The sequence below is a fragment of the Manis javanica genome, chromosome 9 (genome assembly GCF_040802235.1).
Source record: "Manis javanica isolate MJ-LG chromosome 9, MJ_LKY, whole genome shotgun sequence".
In the NCBI taxonomy this organism is placed as follows: Eukaryota; Metazoa; Chordata; class Mammalia; order Pholidota; family Manidae; genus Manis; species Manis javanica.
The window spans coordinates 31,805,919-31,825,881 of NC_133164.1; the positions used below are offsets into that span (position 1 = coordinate 31,805,919).

General features: G+C 38.3%; 1 protein-coding gene across 4 annotated transcripts in view; it reads right to left on the reverse strand.

The window, feature by feature from the left end:
- Nucleotides 1–19,963, reverse strand: part of BORA (BORA aurora kinase A activator) — a 40,112-nt gene that overhangs the window by 9,606 nt on the left and 10,543 nt on the right. For all 4 annotated transcript variants that reach the window (XM_073212528.1, XM_073212527.1, XM_073212526.1 and 1 more), the window contains 5 exons: nucleotides 17,282–17,347; nucleotides 16,675–16,731; nucleotides 16,037–16,263; nucleotides 6,658–6,790; nucleotides 5,018–5,631 (listed from right to left, as the gene is read on the reverse strand). In XM_073212528.1, the coding sequence (XP_073068629.1) occupies nucleotides 5,018–5,631; nucleotides 6,658–6,790; nucleotides 16,037–16,263; nucleotides 16,675–16,731; nucleotides 17,282–17,347 (1,097 nt within the window). The remainder of the gene's footprint in view (nucleotides 1–5,017; nucleotides 5,632–6,657; nucleotides 6,791–16,036; nucleotides 16,264–16,674; nucleotides 16,732–17,281; nucleotides 17,348–19,963) is intronic.

A 19,963-nucleotide genomic window follows, 5' to 3' on the forward strand; every position in this document is an offset into this window, starting at 1 on the left:
GTAATGTTCCGCATATTATTGTAGATTAATGATACCAAAAAATAAAAAAAAAGACACATAACTGATACCTATTTTTAATAATTATCCTGCCCACAAGAACAGACCCACGGATCAATGGAACAGAATGGAAGTCAGATATACCCACACATATATGGTCAATTAGTACATGATGAAGGAGTCATGAATATTCAGTGGAGAAAAGACAGCCTCTTCAATAACTGGTGTTGGGAAAACTGGACAACTACATGCAAGAGAATGAAACTGGATTATTGTCTAACTCCATACACAAAAGTAAACACCGAATGGATCAAAGACCTGAAATTTAAGTCATGAAACCATAAAATTCTTACAAGAAAACAGACAAAAACCTCTTGAATATAAACATGAGCAACTTTTTCCTGGACACATCTCCTCAGGCAAGGGAAACAAAATAAATCAACAAATGGGCCTATATCAAACTTAAAAGCTTCTGTACATCAAAGGATACCATCAGCAGAACAAAAAGGCATCCTACAGTATGGATGAATATATTCATAAATGATTTATCTGGTAAGGGGTTAACTTCAAAATACATAAAAAATTCACATGACTCAAGACCCAAAAGGCTAATAACCCAATTAAAAAATGGGTGGAGGATCTGAACAGATAGGTACCTCCAAAGAAGAAATTCAGATGGCCAACAGGCACATGAAAAGATGTTCCACATTGCTAATCATAAGGAAAATGCAAATTAAAACCACAGTGAGATATCACCTCACACCAGTAAGGATGGCCAACATCCAACAGACAAGAAACAAATGCTGGAAAGGATGTGGAGAAGGGGGAACCCTCCTACACTGTCAGTGGGAATGTAAATTGGTTCAACCATTATGGGAAGCAGTATGGAGGTTCCTCAAAGATTAAAAATAGAAATACCATGTGATGCAGTAATTCCACTCTTAGGAATCAACCCATAGTAAGGAAGATCCCAGATTCAAAAAGACATAGCACCCCTGTGTTATCACAGCACTATTTACAATAGCCAATATGTGGAAGCCACCTAAGTGTCCATCAGAAGATGAATGGATAAAGAAGATGTAGTACATATACACAATGGAATACTATTCAGCCATAAGAAGAAAACAAATCCTACCATTTGCAACAACATGGATGGATCTAGAGGGTATTATGCTCAGTGAAATAAGCCAGGTAGAGAAATACAGTGTTTCATTTGTGGAGTATAAAAACAATGCAAAACTGAAGGAACAAAACAGCAGCAGACTCACAGACTCCAAGAAAGGACTAGCGGTTACCAAAGAGAAGGGGTTGGGTAGGATGCGTGGGGAGCAAGGGTGAAGGGGATTAAGGGGCATTATGATTTGCAATCACAATACAGGTAGGTCACAAGGAAGGCAGTACAGCACCAAGAAGACAAGTTATGACTCTGTAGCATCTTACTATGCTGACAGATGGTGACAGCAATAGATGGGGTGAGCGCTTGATAATATGGGTGGATGATGAAACTATAGTGTTATGTGAACCATAAGACTGTATATCAGTAACACTTAAAAAAAATGAGAAAAACTTAAAAAAAATTATCCTGCCTAATTCCTGGTTTCTTCTTTTTAAAAACTCTTCTTCATTTAAATATGCTAGTTTCTCCCATCTAAAGTAAAAGTAACAATAAAAAACTACAATAGATCTTGGACTTTATGTTCTCTAGCTATCATAACCTTTCCTTTCACAACGTTTTTGAAAGAATCATCTACACCTTTTTCATCACTTTACCTTTTTTACCTCCCATTTGCCTTTCACCTGCCCTCCTTGAGGCTACTCACTCGCTAAATTAACTTCTATTGTTAATGCAACAGCTACTTTTCCAGCCCCCATATCCTTTGCTATACTGTTCACAGTACTAACCATTTTTTCTTTCTTCAGATATTCCTTGACACTGTGCTTTCCTAGTGTCCCTCTCTCACCCCGGCTGGTCCACATCTCTCCTTCAGGGCTCTGCTTCCTTTAACCCCCTTTTCAGCTTTTCCTAAGGGCTCCAAACCCGGGTCACAGTTCGTTCTTTATATGGTCCTTCTGGTGGAACTTACTATCTATATACTCATTCTGCTCTCATTCCATAAATAGCTAAGAGTAGTTATTACATGCCAGGCTTTTTCATAAGTTCTGGGATAAACAAAAACATACATGACTGTTTGATTAATGGTCTGATAGGAAGGAATGAAAAATGTACATGGAATAATTATGAAAGCATGTAATGAGATTGGACTTGGCTAGTGTGACAAGGGAAGGCTCCTTCGAGGATGTGGCCATTAAGTGTGAACTAAAAAATTAATAGGAGTTAATGAGGTAAAGTGGGATAGATAGAAATTCTACAAAGTCTGTGCAAAGGCTCTCTGACAAGAGGGAACATAGTTATTCAAAACTCTGGAAAGCCAATGTGACTAAAACAAAGCAAATGAAGGCAAACAAATGAGGCTGGAAAATAAGGCAAAGGCCAGGCCAGACCATGCAATGCTTTGCCAACCAAGCTACTGATTTTTTAATTAATACTACAAGTGAAAAAACAAAACCACACACACACACACACACACACACACACACACACACACACACACACACATATACACAAGAACAGCTTAGAAAGAAATTAAAGACAAGATGCAAAACAGAAACTCAACAGAAGGGTTATTATACAAAATTGAGGAAATTTCCCAAAAATTAGAAAAGCAGATTTAAAAGATGTGAAAAGATTTTTAAAAATCAGAGAATAAAAAGGAAGTTCCAGAGAGAACAGTGAAAATGACAGAGGAGAAATCTAAGATATTATTCAAGAAAAGATCCAAGAAGTGAAGGGAATGAGTTTACAGATTGTAAGGGCCCTCTGAGTGCCCTTATGAAAAGAAACCCACACCAACGAATCACTGAAATGTCAGAACACTATGGACAAAGAAAAGATCGCAGACACATCCAGAGAGGAGGTAAAGAGAGGTCATATATAAAAGATGGACTGTTAGAATGGTTTCCTATCTCTCACCAGCAATACTGAAATTGAATCAATGAAACAATACCTTCAAAGTCTGAAGGACAATGATTTCCAAATTCCATGTGAAAGAATAAAGAACACATGATCAGACACACAGTATCTTGAAAAATGTGCTCTTTCTCACAGTTACTTGAAAGTGCGTTCGAGAAAAGTGACAGCCAACCAGGAAAGAGAAGACTGGGATACAGGCCACAGGAGTGGTTAAGGGGATGCCCAGTTCAATGAAGGGGTCTGGGATGACAGCTGTGGGCCACACGTGGAGGCTGACCGGCCCACACCAATGCAGGTCTGAGAGCCTTGGGAAAATATGGCTGTCTCCAAATGTTTGAAAGAGCTACCTCTGTGGTAGGAAAATAAGAATATACAGAAACATTTTTTTTTTTTCTTCTTACGCAACAAGATGTTTTTATTACTCCTTGTGGAGGTGCTTCAGCAAATAAGTTTCTTACTTTCATAGGACTACTGACATCTCATAGAAATTTTCACCAAATACTCAACTCAGAGATAATTCTGATGTTACTTTATGGGTTTTCTGATCCTCTCCGTACTGTTTTATTTTTATATGCGCTTACTTTGTTTCATCTTTAGTCCTCAAACTCAATGACAAGACGATGCAATGCATGAGCATTGAATATGACCTCTGCACAGAATTCCATTTCCACACATCCTATTTGCAGAGCCTGGTGAAGGATGAAACCATTCTTCAATCCCTTCCCCTTCGTTATCAACTAACAAAGCAATTCCTGATGCTTCATTGTTTCTTTCCTGAAGAGCTTTTTTCTTTAATTTCCATTCATGCCTTCTGATCTAATTAGTCTAATTAGCCTTGGACACACCATAAACAAAAGCCACAAACGAGGCCACAATATTCCCTTTCAGTGGCCTGCCTTTCATAGGCTTTATGGATCTAAGTTTTAGCTGTCTTCATAGCTCATACAGAAACATTTTTAAACTAAAAAATGCTCTGCAATAGGCAGGCATTATGATGATATGGCTCAAAGGGTAAAACTGAAACTGACGTGGATGTCGCAGACAGAATTTACTTTAGCTCAATATGAGGAAGAGGCTTGAAATGGTAGGAGAAGTCCTACGATGGACTAGCATACCCTTGCAGGCACTCAGGCATGGGGTGGAAGGCAGTTTAGTAGTTAAGACAGTAGTTGTACTTCCAATGGGTAGCTGAACTAGATGATTAAGATATATTTCAATTGAAAGTATTTATATTTCTTCTATATATGGTCTGGAAAAAAGAGAGGTAGTGAAGAAAAAGGAGAAAGAAAAAGAAGTTAACAGTACACTTCAGGCTATTTGTATGTGCTTTCTCACTTAGGAAGTAAGTTTAGAAACTAAAATATATAAAAGTGATTCTAGTGTATTTTTTTTTTAGCAATGAACCTAGAAGTCAGGACAGACAATATAGGCACAAAAATGTGAGCAGAAGATTATATTTAATTTTGGGTCATTTAGAATTCCTGAATGAATTTTAAACTTTAATACGCCAAAAATGACACCACTAAAGCATTATAGGGAAGTTGTGAAAATTAAGTCATATATGCAAAGTGGGTAGAAGAGTGCCTAGCACACTGAAACACTGTGTAAATATTAGCTATTACTATGATTCAGTATTAACGTGGACTAAAGAACATGGACTCTAAAGCCAGACAGCCAGGATTCAAATCTTGGCTTCACCACTTACTAGCTAAAGAGGCAATTTACTTAACCTCTCTGACCCTCAGTTTCCTCATCTGTAAAATAAGGATAATAGAACACCTATTTCATAGGATTGTTGTGAAGATAAAATAATTTAACACATGTAAAGTACTGAGAATAATGCCTGGCATACAGTAAGAGCTACATAAGCGTTAGATATTGTCACTATGAAATGGCAGGTAAGAATTGCTTTTCTATTTCTTACTCTCATCTTAGAAAAGAAAGGATGAGGGAACAAGCAAAAGACTATACAATATGAAAGTGCCTTACCTGAATGTTACTGCTTTCACAAGGAATGATACTGCTTTCTGCAAGAGGTGACATGCACATAGGAGAGTTCTCAATACTGAAGGCAATCCCATTCACAAAATCAGTCAGGGGTGGACTCCCATTGTCAACAGGCTCCTTAAGCCAGGTGTTCTCCTCTGCCATCTCTATAGGATCAAGCATATCCACAGTGTTGTTCTCTTTCTCACTTTCAACATCCTGCAACAGTGCTAATTCTTTCTCAGAAGCACTGGACCGATTTTGTGTGATGGACATGGCGGTCACTGCTAAATGTGTACCGTGCAGAGAGGTGTTACCATCCATCTGCTGCAGGTGTGCTGCAGCCGTGCCTGTGGCTGGTGGTGAGGTGTCTGTGGGAGGAATGTTTGCTTTGCCTTCTTCGTCTTCACCGTGAGCTTCCAGAGGAAATGGTATCTGAATCAGGGAGGTCCGATACTGGGTACCACCTCTACACATCTCGAGTCTCAAAGGAGACCAATTTTTAATTGGTGAGCAGCCATCTACATAAGGACTTCGGGTACATGGATTAATAATTCCATTAGGATTTGTTGTTCCAGAGGAAGCATCAGGAGAATGAAAAGTAAACTTCCTTTGTTCTAAAACATTGGGAGAAAAATGAGACATCATAAAACATTAGATATAAGAACATTAAACATAAAAAATTCGACAATATAAAAACCCAGAAAAGCCATTACAAAATGGTAATCATCATGTTTCAGGGCCAGGAAAACTGGATTTCTGTAACAGTGGTGCTGTTTACTAAAGTGAAATTTTGGTGTCAAAAACAATAGTGGGCAAATTAATGTATCTTGATTAGTAGGAGGCTCCTCTAGAAGATTTCCTCTGGCATTTGCCCTTTAATTTAACAAAATACTCCACTCCCTGAGAATTATTTCCTCATAAATATATAGTTACTAAAATAATATGGCTCATATACAAAGAAGATATTGGACAAATCAGCTGACAGCTACGATTTAGTAGCTGTACCTGGTAAATCAAATATGTAAAAACCTTGCGTTTTTGGAAAATACTACAAGCAACATTAAAAGGCAAACAAAAAATGTAAAGTAATCTCTCTAATAAAAAGCTTAATGTGATAATTAGAGTGATAAAAATGCTTTAAAACTTAACAGTTTGTATGACTTCATTGGCTTAATAAAAACAAAACAATGTAAAAATTGGGCAGAAGCACACAAATAATCTGCCAGTGGTAAATAAACATGAACTGTCCAGCCACACAAATAAAAAATAGGGAAGTTAAAGCAATGAGACAATTTGTCAAACAGACCATTTGTCTGAACTAATAATACCTCCCTCAAAATAAATGGCCAATTTATTCAGAAACAGTTCAACACTCAGAAAGAGTTCAATATCATAATAATTAAGGATATATAAAGCAGTAAGAGGCCTTTTTGTAATGCACAAATTAACAAACATCAAAAAGAATGATAATACCACTGTTTCTAGATGGGGAAAAACTGACTTTCTTATACACTATTAATTTCAATTGGTACAACCTTTTATGAAGAAAATTTGACAAAGTTCATCAAAAGCCTTAAAAACATTCACCCCTTTTAACCTAATAATTCCACTGCTGAGAATTATTTTATTATGAGACATACCTGAGAGTGGTGTCTTTCCTATTTGAAATGCAATTGGTGAGAAAGTGGGTGAAGAAACAGGTGAAGGATTGGTTATACTTCCCAAACTGTATTTTTTTGCACTGCCCTTAATAGGGCTGGAAGAAAACTGCCCCTATGGTAAAAACAAACAAAATTATACAGTTCTCTTCTGTAACTCTGTTATACCATAGGCTACTTCATCTTCAAAACACATTTATAAATAAGTCATTAAAAACTTTGGTCATTTACCAAAATGAAAGATAACAAAAGGCAAGACATCCTGTAACAAGGACAATTAGGATCCTTATACGAATTATGAAATAGAATGTTAGTCAAAATAAAATATAGGCCAATTATTTAAGATGGCGGCATGAGTAGAGCAGAGGAACTCTCCTCCCAAAACCACATAGAATTATGAAAATATAACAAAGACAACTTCCTAAAATAGAGACCAGAGGACACAGGACAACATCCAGACCACATCCACACCTGCGAGAACCCAGCACCTCGCAAAGGTGGTAAGATACAAGCCCCGGCCTGGTGGGACCTGAGCGCCCCGCCCCCCTGGCTCCCGGCGGGTGGAAAGAAACTGGAGCGGTTTTTTCTTTTTTTTTGGCGAGTGCTTTTTGGAAGCCTTAAAGGGGCAGGGACCCCAATACCAGGGAAACAGGGCAGTAAGGCCAGTGAGCAGGTGCCTGAGACCAGCGCCTGAGGACAAAGAAAATCACGCATTTTTCCCTTTTTTTTTCTTGGCGAGTGCTTTTTGGAAGCCTTAAAGGGACAGGGACCCCAATACTAGGGAAACAGGGCAGCAAGACTGGTGAGCGGGTGCCTGAGACTGGAGCCTGAGGACAAAGAAAATCGTGCGTTTTTCTTTTCTTTTTTTTTTTTTTTGGCGAGTGCTTTTTGGAAGCCTTAAAGGGACAGGGACCCCAATACTAGGGAAACAGGGCAGCAAGACCGGTGAGCGGGTGCCTGAGACCAGCGCCTGAGGACAAAGAAAATCGTGCATTTTTCCCTTTTTTTTTGGCGAGTGCTTTTTGGAAGCCTTAAGGGGACAGGGACCCCAATACTAGGGAAACAGGGCAGCAAGACCGGTGAGCGGGTGCCTGAGACCAGCGCCTGAGGACAAAGAAAATCGTGCGTTTTTCCCTTTTTTTTTGGCGAGTGCTTTTTGGAAGCCTTAAGGGGACAGGGACCCCAATACTAGGGAAACAGGGCAGCAAGACCGGTGAGCGGGTGCCTGAGACCAGCGCCTGAGAACAATATGGTGCGTTTCTCCCTTTTTTTTTTTGGCGAGTGCTTTTTGTAAGCCTTAAAGGGACAGGGACCCCAATACTAGGGAAACAAGGCAGCAAGACTGGTGAGCACATGCCTGAGACCAGCACCTGAGGACAAAGAAAATCGCGCGTTTCTTTCCTTTTTTTTTTTTCCCTCTTTTGTTGTTGCTGTTGTTGTTTTGGTTTGGGGAGTGCTTTTTGGAAGTCTTAAAGGGGCAGGACAGGACACTTAGCCCAGAGGCAGGGAATCTGGGGATCTCTGGGCACTCTAACCCCATGGGCAACAGGGAGCATAGAGGCTCATTACAGAGATAAATAGCCTCCCGGCCGCTCCCCATCCAACGGGGCTCCACCATTTTGGAGGAGCAGCCCCAGCCAGGCCACGCCCACAGCAACAGCGGCTATAAACTCCATAGCAACCGGGCAGGAAGCAGAAGCCCTGTCTGTGCACAGCTGCCAAGCAAAAGCCACTAGAGGTCACTATTCTCCCAGGAGAGGAAGGCCACAAACCAACAAGAAGGAAAGCTCTTCTAGCTGTCACTCGTACCAGCTCTGCAAACTATCTCTATCACCATGAAAAGGCAAAACTACAGGCAGACAAAGATCACAGAGACAACACCTGAGAAGGAGACAGACCTAACCAGTCCTCCTGAAAAAGAATTCAAAATAAAAATCATGAATATGCTGACAGAGATGCAGAGAAAAATGCAAGAGCAATGGGATGAGAAGCAGAGAAAAATGCAAGAGCAATGGGATGAAGTCCGGAGGGAGATCACAGATGTCAGGAAGGAGATCAAAGAAGTGAAACAAAGAAGGATTTATAAGCAGAATGGATAAGATGCAAGAGGCCATTGAAGGAATAGAAACCAGAGAACAGGAACGTATAGAAGCTGACATACAGAGAGATAAAAGGATCTCCAGGAACGAAACAACACTAAGAGAACAATGTGACCAATACAAAAGGAATAATATACGTATTATAGGGGTACCAGAAGAAGAAAGAGGAAAAGAGATAGAAAGTCTCTTTGCAGAAATAATTGCTGAAAACTTCCCCAAACTGGGGGAGGAAATAATCGAACAGACCACGGAAATACACAGAACCCTCAACAGAAAGGATGCAAGGAGGACAACACCAAGACACATAATAATTAAAATGGCAAGGATCAAGGACAAGGAAAGAGTTTTAAAGGCAGCTAGGGAGAAAAAGGTCACCTTTAAAGGAAAACCCATCAGGCTAACATCAGGCTTCTCAACAGAAACCCTACAGGCCAGAAGAGAATGGCATGATATATTTAATGCAATGAAACAGAAGGGCCTTGAACCAAGGATACTGTATCCAGCATGACTATCATTTAAATATGATGGCGGGATTAAACAATTCCAAGACATGCAAAAGCTGAGGGAATTTGTCTCCCACAAACCACCTCTACAGGGAATCTTACAGGGACTGCTCTAGATGGGAGCACTCCTAAAAAGAGCGCAGAACAAAACATACAACATATGAAGAATGGAGGAGGATGAATAAGAAGGGAGAGAAGAAAAGAATCTCCAGACAGTGTATATAACAGCTCAATAAGCGAGCTAAGTTAGGCAGTAAGATACTAAAGAAGCTAACCTTGAACCTTTGGTAACCACGAATGAAAGCCTGCAATGGCAATAAGTACATATCTCTCAATAGTCACCCTAAATGTAAATGGACTTAATGTACCTATCAAAAGACACAGAGTAATAGAATGGATAAAAAAGCAAGACCCATCTATATGTTGCTTACAAGAAACTCACCTCAAACACAAAGAGAAGCACAGACTAAAAGTCAAAGGATGGAAAAACATGTTTCAGGCAAACAACAGTGAGAAGAAAGCAGGGGTTGCAGTACTAATATCAGACAAAATAGACTTCAAAACAAAGAAAGTAACAAGAGATAAAGAAGGACACTACATAATGATAAAGGGCTCAGTCCAACAAGAGGATATAACCACTCTAAATATATGCACCCAACACAGGAGCACCAGCATTTGTGAAACAAATACTAACAGAACTAAAGAGGGAAATAGACTGCAATGCATTCATCTTAGGAGACTTCAACACACCACTCACCCCAAAGGATAGATCCACTGGGCAGAAAATAAGTAAGGACACACAGGCATTGAACAACACACTAGAACAGATGGACCTAACAGACATCTATAGAACTCTACATCCAAAAGCAACAGGATATACATTCTTCTCAAGTGCACATGGAACATTCTCCAGAATAGACCACATACTAGCTCACAAAAAGAGCCTCAGTAAATTCCAAAAGATTGATATTCTACCAACCAATTTTTCAGACCACAAATGTATGAAACTAGAAATAAATTCTACAAAGAAAACAAAAAGGCTGACAAACACATGGAGGCTTAACAACATGCTTCTAAATAATAAATGGATCAATGAACAAATCAAAATAGAGATCAAAGAATATATAGAAACAAATAACAACAACGACACAAAGCCCCAACTTCTGTGGGATGCAGTGAAAGCAGTCTTAAGAGGAAAGTATATAGCGATCCAGGCACACCTGAAGAAGGAAGAACAATCCCAAATGAATAGTCTAACATCACAACTATCGAAACTGTAAAAAGAAGAACAAATGAGGCCTAAAGTCAGCAGAAGGAGGGACATAATAAAGATCAGAGAAGAAATAAATAAAATTGAGAAGAATAAAACAATAGCAAAAATCAACGAAACCAAGAGCTGGTTCTTGAGAAAATAAACAAAATAGATAAGCCTCTAGCCAAACTTATTAAGAGAAAAAGAGAATCAACACAAATCAACATAATCAGAATTGAGAATGGAAAAATCACGACAGACTCCACAGAAATACAAAGAATTATTAAAGACTACTATGAAAACCTATATGCCAACAAGCTGGAAAACCTAGAAGAAATGGACAACTTCCTAGAAAAATACAACCTCCCAAGACTGACCAAGGAAGAAACACAAAAGTTAAACAAACCAATTACGAGCAAAGAAATTGAAACGGTAATCAAAAACTACCCAAGAACAAAACCCCAGGGCCGGACGGATTTACCTCGGACTTTTATCAGACACACAGAGAAGACATAATACCCATTCTTCTTAAAGTGTTCCAAAAAATAGAAGAGGAGGGAATACTCCCAAACTCATTCTATGAAGCCAACATCACCCTAATACCAAAACCAGGCAAAGACCCCACCAAAAAAGAAAATTACAGACCAATATCCCTGATGAATGTAGATGCAAAAATACTCAATAAAATATTAGTAAACACAATTCAACAGTATATCAAAAGGATCATACACCATGACCAAGTCGGATTCATCCCAGGGATGCAAGGATGGTACAACATTCGAAAATCCATCAACATCATCCACCACATCAACAAAAAGAAAGACAAAAACCACATGATCATCTCCATAGATGCTGAAAAAGCATTCTACAAAATTCAACATCCATTCATGATGTAACACTCAGCAAAATGGGAATAGAGGGCAAGTACCTCAACATAATAAAGGCCATATATGATAAACCCACAGCCAGCATTATACTGAACAGCGAGAAGCTGAAAGCATTTCCTCTGAGATTGGGAACCAGACAGGGATGCCCACTCTCTCCGCTGTTATTTCACATAGTACTGGAGATCCTAGCCACAGCAATCAGACAAAACAAAGAAATACAAGGAATCCAGATTGGTAAAGAAGAAGTTAAACTGTCACCATTTGCAGATGATATGATACTGTACATAAAAAACCCTAAAGACTCCACTCCAAAACTACTAGAACTGATATCAAAATACAGCAAAGTTGCAGGATATAAAATTAACACACAGAAATCTGTAGCTTTCCTATACACTAACAACGAATCAATAGAAAGAGAAATCAAGAAAACAATTCCATTCACAATTGCATCAAAAAGAATAAAATACCTAGGAATAAACCTAACCAAAGAAGTGAAAGACTTATACTCTGAAAACTACAAGTCACTCTTAAGAGAAATTAAAGAGGACACTAACAAATGGAAACTCATCCCCTGCTCATGGTTAGGAAGAATTAATATTGTCAAAATGGGCATCCTGCCTAAAGCAATATACAGATTTGATGCAATCTCTATCAAATTACCAGCAATATTCTTCAATGAATTGGAACAAATAATTCAAAGATTCATATGGAAACACCAAAGACCCCGAATAGCCAAAGCAATCCTGAAAAAGAAGAATAAAGTAGGGGGGATCTCACTCCCCAACTTCAAGCTCTACTACAAAGCCATAGTAATCAAGACAATTTGGTACTGGCACAAGAACAGAGCCACAGACCAGTGGAACAGATTAGAGACTCCAGAAATTAACCCAAACATATATGGTCAATTAATATTTGATAAAGGAGCCATGGACATACAATGGCAAAATGACAGTCTCTTCAACAGATGGTGCTGGCAAAACTGGACAGCTACATGTAGGAGAATGAAACTGGACCACTGGCTCACCCCATATACAAAGGTAAACTCAAAATGGATCAAAGACCTGAATGTAAGTCATGAAACCATTAAACTCTTGGAAAAAAACATAGGCAAAAACTTCTTAGACATAAACATGAGTGACCTCTTCTTGAACATATCTCCATGGGCAAGGAAAACAACAGCAAAAATGAGCAAGTGGGACTACATTAAGCTGAAAAGCTTCTGTACAGCGAAAGACACCATCAATAGAACAAAAAGGAACCCTACAGTATGGGAGAATATATTAGAAAATGACAGATCCGATAAAGGCTTGACATCCAGAATATATAAAGAGCTCACATGCCTCAACAAACAAAAAACAAATAACCCAATTAAAAAATGGGCAGAGGAACTGAACAGACAGTTCTCTAAAAAAAGAAATACAGATGGCCAACAGACACATGAAAAGATGCTCCACATCGCTAATTATCAGAGAAATGCAAATTAAAACTACAATGAGGTATCACCTCACACCAGTAAGGATAGCTGCCATCCAAAAGACAAACAGCAACAAATGTTGGTGAGGCTGTGGAGAAAGGGGAACCCTCCTACACTGCTGGTGGGAATGTAAATTAGTTCAACCATTGTGGAAAGCAGTATGGAGGTTCATCAAAATGCTCAAAACAGACCTACCATTTGACCCAGGAATTCCACTCCTAGGAATTTACCCTAAGAACGCAGCAATCAAGTTTGAGAAAGACAGATGCATCCCTATGTTGATCGCAGCGCTATTTACAATAGCCAAGAATTGGAACCAACCTAAATGTCCATCGGTAGATGAATGGATAAAGAAGATGTGGTACATATACACAATGGAATACTACTCAGCTATAAGAAGAGGAAAAATCCTACCATTTGCAGCAACATGGATGGAGCTGGAGAGTATTATGCTCAGTGAAGTAAGCCATGCGGAGAAAGAGAAATACCAAATGATTTCACTCATCTGAGGAGTATAAGAACAAAGGAAAAACTGAAGGAACAAAACAGCAGCGGAATTACAGAACCCAAAAATTGACTAACAGGTACCAAAGGGAAAGGAACTAGGGAGGATGGGTGGGCAGGGGGGGATAAGGGGGGAAGAAGAAGGGGGGTATTAAGATTAGCATGCATAGTGGGGGGAGGGAGAAAGGGGAGGGGGGGCTGTACAACACAGAGAGGACAAGTGGTGATTCTACATTTTGCTATGCTGATGGACAGTGACCGTAATGTGGTTTTTAGGGGGGACCTGATATAGGGGAGAGCATAGTAAACATAGTATTCTTCATGTAAGTGTAGATTAAAGATTAAAAAAAAAATAAGTTACTGTGTGCTGACCTCCAATGAGTTCTACACAGTGGTATAGAGGGCATGTCAAAGTGTGGGCAAAGGGTCTGTTTGTTTCTATGCAGAAGATCAAGGCCTAGCTTGGCTACCCAGAAAATGAACTAAGATATGATATGCAGAGGAGCTTCCGGCATCAGCACTCTCTGGAGGACTCGTGCCGGGGGATGATCATCAAAAAGCCTCCACAGGGATCCGGGCGATGCTGCGGTTGTGGCTGCGCCCACCCCACCGTTTCCTGGACTTGCCATTGGAATGAGGAGGGAGATGTCTAGGCTGGCATGTGCATACAGTGAGACAACGGATCTGTACTGTTGGAACTCAATCAGGAGTTGGGAGGGGTGCAAGTTGTAGCGGTCCAAAATCTTACGACTATAGACTATCTATGGTTAAAAGAACATATGGGATGTGAACAGATCCCAGAAATGGGTTGCTTTAATTTGTCTGACTTATCTCAGACTGTTCAAGTACAGTTGGACAATATCCATCATATCATAGACTAATTTTCACAAATGCCTAGGGTGCCTAAATGGTTTTCTTGGCTTCATTGGAGATGGATAGTAATTATAGACTTGCTTTATGTCACCGTATTCCTATTATGTTAATGTGTGTGCAAGTTAGTTAGTAGTTTAAAACCTATACATACTTAAGGTACTCTACAAGAAGATATGTCAAAGAAATAATCAATCCTCCCATGTTTTCTTCCGTATGCTACCTCTATAGCTTTTCTTCTTCCTTCCTAATTACAACCCTTAAATAGAATTTGTGCCTCATATCGAATTTACCGAGTATCATAATTCCTCCAGGTGGTAAAGATACCTCGAGACAAGTGCTGGGCATAGAAGCCACAGGGCATAAATCTGCAAAGAAGTAAAAAGCTAACCTTTTCAAACAATATGGCTTCTCTCTCACTTACCAACTTTACATTTCCCTGTATGGCCCCGGAAGATGACTGGTTAGCCAGAGACGGGTAAGATTCCTCAAGGGAGGAACAACCTAAGACAGGCACAGTTGCAGGGGGGCCATCAGGTGAGAAATTGGGGAAAAACAGTGGTGAAGCTTAGAACCTCACCCCACCCTGTGTTGAGAGAAAGCTTCTGCATCCATGGATGTTTTATTGCCCTTGTCTAGCTCGGATTAGCACATAGTCTACAGGCACACACCTGATCATCTACAATTGCTCTCTTACAACACTAAACTATGTTTTCTACCTTTATCTTGCATCTACCTACCACTTCAGCAGTTTATTAAAAATAAAAATAATAATAAAGGGAGAAATGTGGGATCCACATATAAATCAAGTATAAAAATCAAAAGAATATTCATATTTGACCTGATTGTTTATAGTTCATAATGCGTGATCAAAACCGAACGTTTCTGTGATGAATGCCCTTGTACTGTTCACCATGTAAGATCTTATTCACTATTTAAGAATTCGTTCACCATGTAAGAACTTGTTTGTTATGCTTCAGAAGATTGGAGACTGAAGAGAACTAGGCTTGAGATGGATTAATGACTGTGCATTGAGCATTGACCCCCCTATACAGAATTTTATTGTTGTTAACAACTATTTGATCAATAAATATGAGAGATGCCCTCTCAAAAAAAAAAAATCAAGTCAATTAATCAGGATCTTCAGCTGGTTTGAGAATAGAAGTTTTCTGCTTTCCAGAACACCTGCACTCCTCAAATGGCCTTGGTGCTTAATTGTTTCCAGGTGCGTTTGTGCTCCTTCTGGACTAATTCAGAATTGTGAATTTCTGCTGTCAGAGGACACAGTTTGGAAGTTGGAGTTAACTAGTAAGAAAATTAACCCTCAGAAGAAGTATATATGCTGCTAATCATTAAAATAGACATTTGCAGAATAAAAATAAATAAATAAATAAAATAAAATATAAATACACTGTTTAAACAAACCATTCTATTTCATGCTAAACAGCTGTTTTACGAGAAATTTTTTAATTAAGTTAGCCCATTAATCCCAATCCAGTCGTATTTTACTGAAAATCTTAACATAATTTAGTTAATAACTTACATTGAAATTCCTTGAGACGCATGAGAAATGTAGTTATCCCATATACCACACTAAATACAAAATCGGAGAATCTGACCAAAAACATTCCTGACTAATGACAAAATGTGAACTAGTTTAATCTTCATGAAATATAAAACCCAAGAGGCAATTATCCCTCTGCTGTGCAATGTGAGCATCAAGGCCCAAGTATATCTATAGCAAACTAACCAGCCACTTTTAGAATACTTACCGAACTTGGAGTCTGCACAGGGCTCCTACACCGTACAGGGGATAAATCTATTGAATAAAAAACCTCAAGTGATGCTCGAGTACCACTCTGAGGGCTTCTCGGAGAAGCTGGAGGTAAGGAGTCAGAGATACTTCCATTGCCATCTAAAAATAGCTTTCTTCTGAGGGATGAAGAACTGAGGTTTCCTGGAGATTGATCTGCAAATTCATCAGCTCTAAAATAGTCACCTATATTTAATGTTAACAGAATAAAAGGCAAAGGTAATCATTCTGAAGGGCAATTATACCTGAGTTAACTTATTTTTTTTAAAACCAGAATGTACTACATATTTGAATTTTTTTCAAAAAGAGGGCAAAGTTTAACTGCATATGTGATGTTTGAAATTAGAAATTATTCCTTCTTTTTGATTGCTTCATTATTAGTATAGGTAATACCAATGAGATGTGTCCATGAATAGTTCATATCTATAGTAAAGTTCATTATGAGAAAAAGGCTAATTTAGGCTATGTTAAAGAAAAAGAAATTTCAGAATGGTTTCCCCACTTCTTTAGAAAGAAACATATTTCCATTTATAAAAAGCTATCAAAACAAAGCCTTTTATTTAAGTTATTAAAGGTTTGAGGAAGTACAATACTTACCTAATACATTTTCTAAATTAAAATCCACAGGAAGAGACAGCAATGTCTGACAAGCAGCTGGAAGCAGGCAGATAAATAAATACAAACATGTATAAATCGATGCAAGTATATAACATGCAATTTAGCATGTGCTTCCCAATCAACCATTTCCCCATGATATACCAGCCAAACTGAATTACTTTATTTATGCATTCCATTAAATAACACGCTACCTTTCTATAAGTGGTTTCTCACACTTGCCAGCACTGCTATTAACCTCTTAATGATAAAAGTTAATTCCTCGTTGTACTGCTGGCACTTGAAATGAAAAGAGGTACCACCCTATATTTAGGAACAGATTTCCAAATATTAACAAATTAAAAAAAAATGCTTTTCAAAACCAGAAATCAATTCACATATTTTAAACAAGAAAACAACACACTATTGCAATTTCTAAGACATGGCTGCATGTATCTATTCTAATTGTTTAAGTCAGCTCTTATATAGCTCATTCATAAAAAGTAAATCATTTCAATTTCACAGTAAAGTGCTGTCACATGAACTGAATTTAAAAGCAAATCTAGCTTAGTGTGGAACACATTGCTCTTCAGATTATATTCACACTCACCATTGCTTTTCTCAGAATGGATGGTCAGCCTCCTTCCAACTGGAGATTCATTATTTATGTTAATGCCTGTAAAACAGTTTTAGTGAAAAATGTGACATTTTATATTCTTCATTTACTATAGGGTTACTTTTTTCCTAGAGTAAAAAAAAAAAAATGAACACAGTGGAAATTTTATTTTACAATTTAAAAATAAATGTCTGCATAAGCAAGTGTACAATTTGGCATTTTTCTGTTAAGTTTTTTTTTTACCTTCAAGGGAGCACAAAGATAAAACGTGAAGAATTACCATAGAAAATAAGGAGGCACCAAGTAACACTTTTTAGGGAAAGCATGGTTGCACTCCATGATATCAGTTGTAAAAGGCTCAGGATACCAGCCATCCTCATTTCCTCAAACAGATCGTGTGTCACTTTTGCAAAATGGGTTTAGATAAGTTGTCTGAATTAAAATGCTAGATCATTTTGACAAAACCTAGAATTTGATAAATAAAAACATGCTCAGTTTTTTTTACAACAGGAGTGAAAATATGGCTGTAAATAATTTTTTTTTAATTGACAGTTAATGACTAGATACTAAGCTTCATAACTTGAAAATAACCAGACAGAAAAACTACAACACAAGGATAAAATGACTAATATAAGCAAAATAAAAGGAAAGAAAAAGCACGGAGACAAAACCCACCCCCAAAGCCTAAGATGACAGCATAAAGACTAGCAACCTAATAAACCTTAATAAATAAACGGGTTTATGAGTAAGTGGGTGGAGAGCTGATGAATTAAAGTCTCCTGTTAAATACTATCAGAATGGGTAAAAAATAAAAATGAAATTCAAGATTTAAAAGTCATCTTTGCTGTATTTCACCTTCTGTGAGGCAAATGTAATCAAGGCACTCCTCTGGCAAAACCCTGTAATGTCCTTGGTCTTTAGGCTGCCTAACACCTGAATGCTGTAGAGAGCCCTTCAAAATGTGTCTCTTTCTCTAGCATGCTTGTCTCCAACTAAACACTGTTTATTTAAATACTTAAAATATTCTATTTTCTCTCTCTCACCTCTAGGTATTTCTTGTATTTTTTTTTCTGACTTTTCTCCCACATTTGTGAGACCAGCTAACCAAATCTCAGCTTAAACTGTATCTTTTGGCCACATGCCTTCCCTGACCTCCTTAGATCAGACACCTACAGCAGCATGCTCAGAAAACATTTTTTGGCTCTAATGCAAGTGTTCTCTTGGTTGTTTTCCCCAGAGGCATTGCTTACAGAAGTTTAAGACCATAGTCAAGTGAGAAACAAACTGATGTATTTGATACCACCAAAATAAGCATTTCTATGCAACCAAAGACATGAAAAACAAAAACATGTATATGATAGAATAGGCGATGGTATTTGAAATGTTTAAAACCAACATAACTACATTATACAAGGTATCTTAGAAATTAACAGGAAAAAAGACAGCAACTCCAATAGGAATATGACCCATGAATTATAAATAAATTTTACAAGGAAATTTACAAGGTCACTAGTATATGAAGAAATGAAAATCACAAAAATCATTTAAAATGTCAAACAATCCATTAGAAAGGCAACAATTTGAAAGATGGATAATGCCAAATCTTAGCAGGGACGTGTGGACATGGGCGCCCCAGGTGCTGCTGGTGGCCAGGTGGCCTGTGCAGGGGACATGGGAACCCCAGGCGCTACTGGTGGCCAGGTATCCTGTGCAGGGGACACAGGAACCCCAGGCACAGCTGGTAGTCGGGTAGCCTGTGCAATCATCCTGGACGGTGGTGAGCACTGCACTGTAAGTTGGCTAAACAAACTGCCTGTGACTTGGGAAGTCTTGGCCTATATATTCCAAAGAAATTTTCACTCAAGTCCATAAATAAAAACATGTGGATATTCATTGAAGCACCCTGCTACATAAATGCTATTGATAGTAAAAGTTAACAGTATAAGCCAATATGTATAAACAAAACCATTTTTGCCCCAACTTGTCATTTCCTTTTTAATGTTCAGATAAATAATATTGAGCATTTCCCATGTGCAAGGTACATGATCATAGAGGTATTATCTCATTTGATCTTCACAATAACCACCATTTCACAGATAAGGACAGTAAGGCACAGAAAAGTTAGGTAACTCACCCAAAGTCACACAGCCAGTAAACTGTATTAGGCAATGATTCAACCCAGACAATGTTACTGTAAAGTAAGGGTCCACACAATATAGCCCATGGGACAAATTTGGCTTGTTGCCTAATTTTGCAAATAAAGTTCTACTTTAACAGCCCCACGCTTATTCATTATGAATCAGCAGTGGTCACTTTCATGGACAGCAGTCGAGCTGAATATTTGCAACAGAGACTGTGTCAACTGTCAAACCTAAAATATTTAATTTTTGGTCTTTTACAGATAAAATGTTGCCAACCTCTACAGTAAAGGAGCAAGGCCCAAAATAACTTTTCCTGTGATAATGGAGGTGTTCTCTATCTGTGCTAGCCGATATAGTCACCACTAGTTTGGTCACTGCACATGAAATGTGAATAGCATGACTAGGGAGTGAAATTTTTAATTCTGATTTATTTAAATTTAAATAGCCACATTTGACTAGAAGCTACCATGTATCAAGAACTGTGAAAGCTCTGAGATTTTGCCCTACTTGTAAGCTGACAAATTAGTGTGTCAAT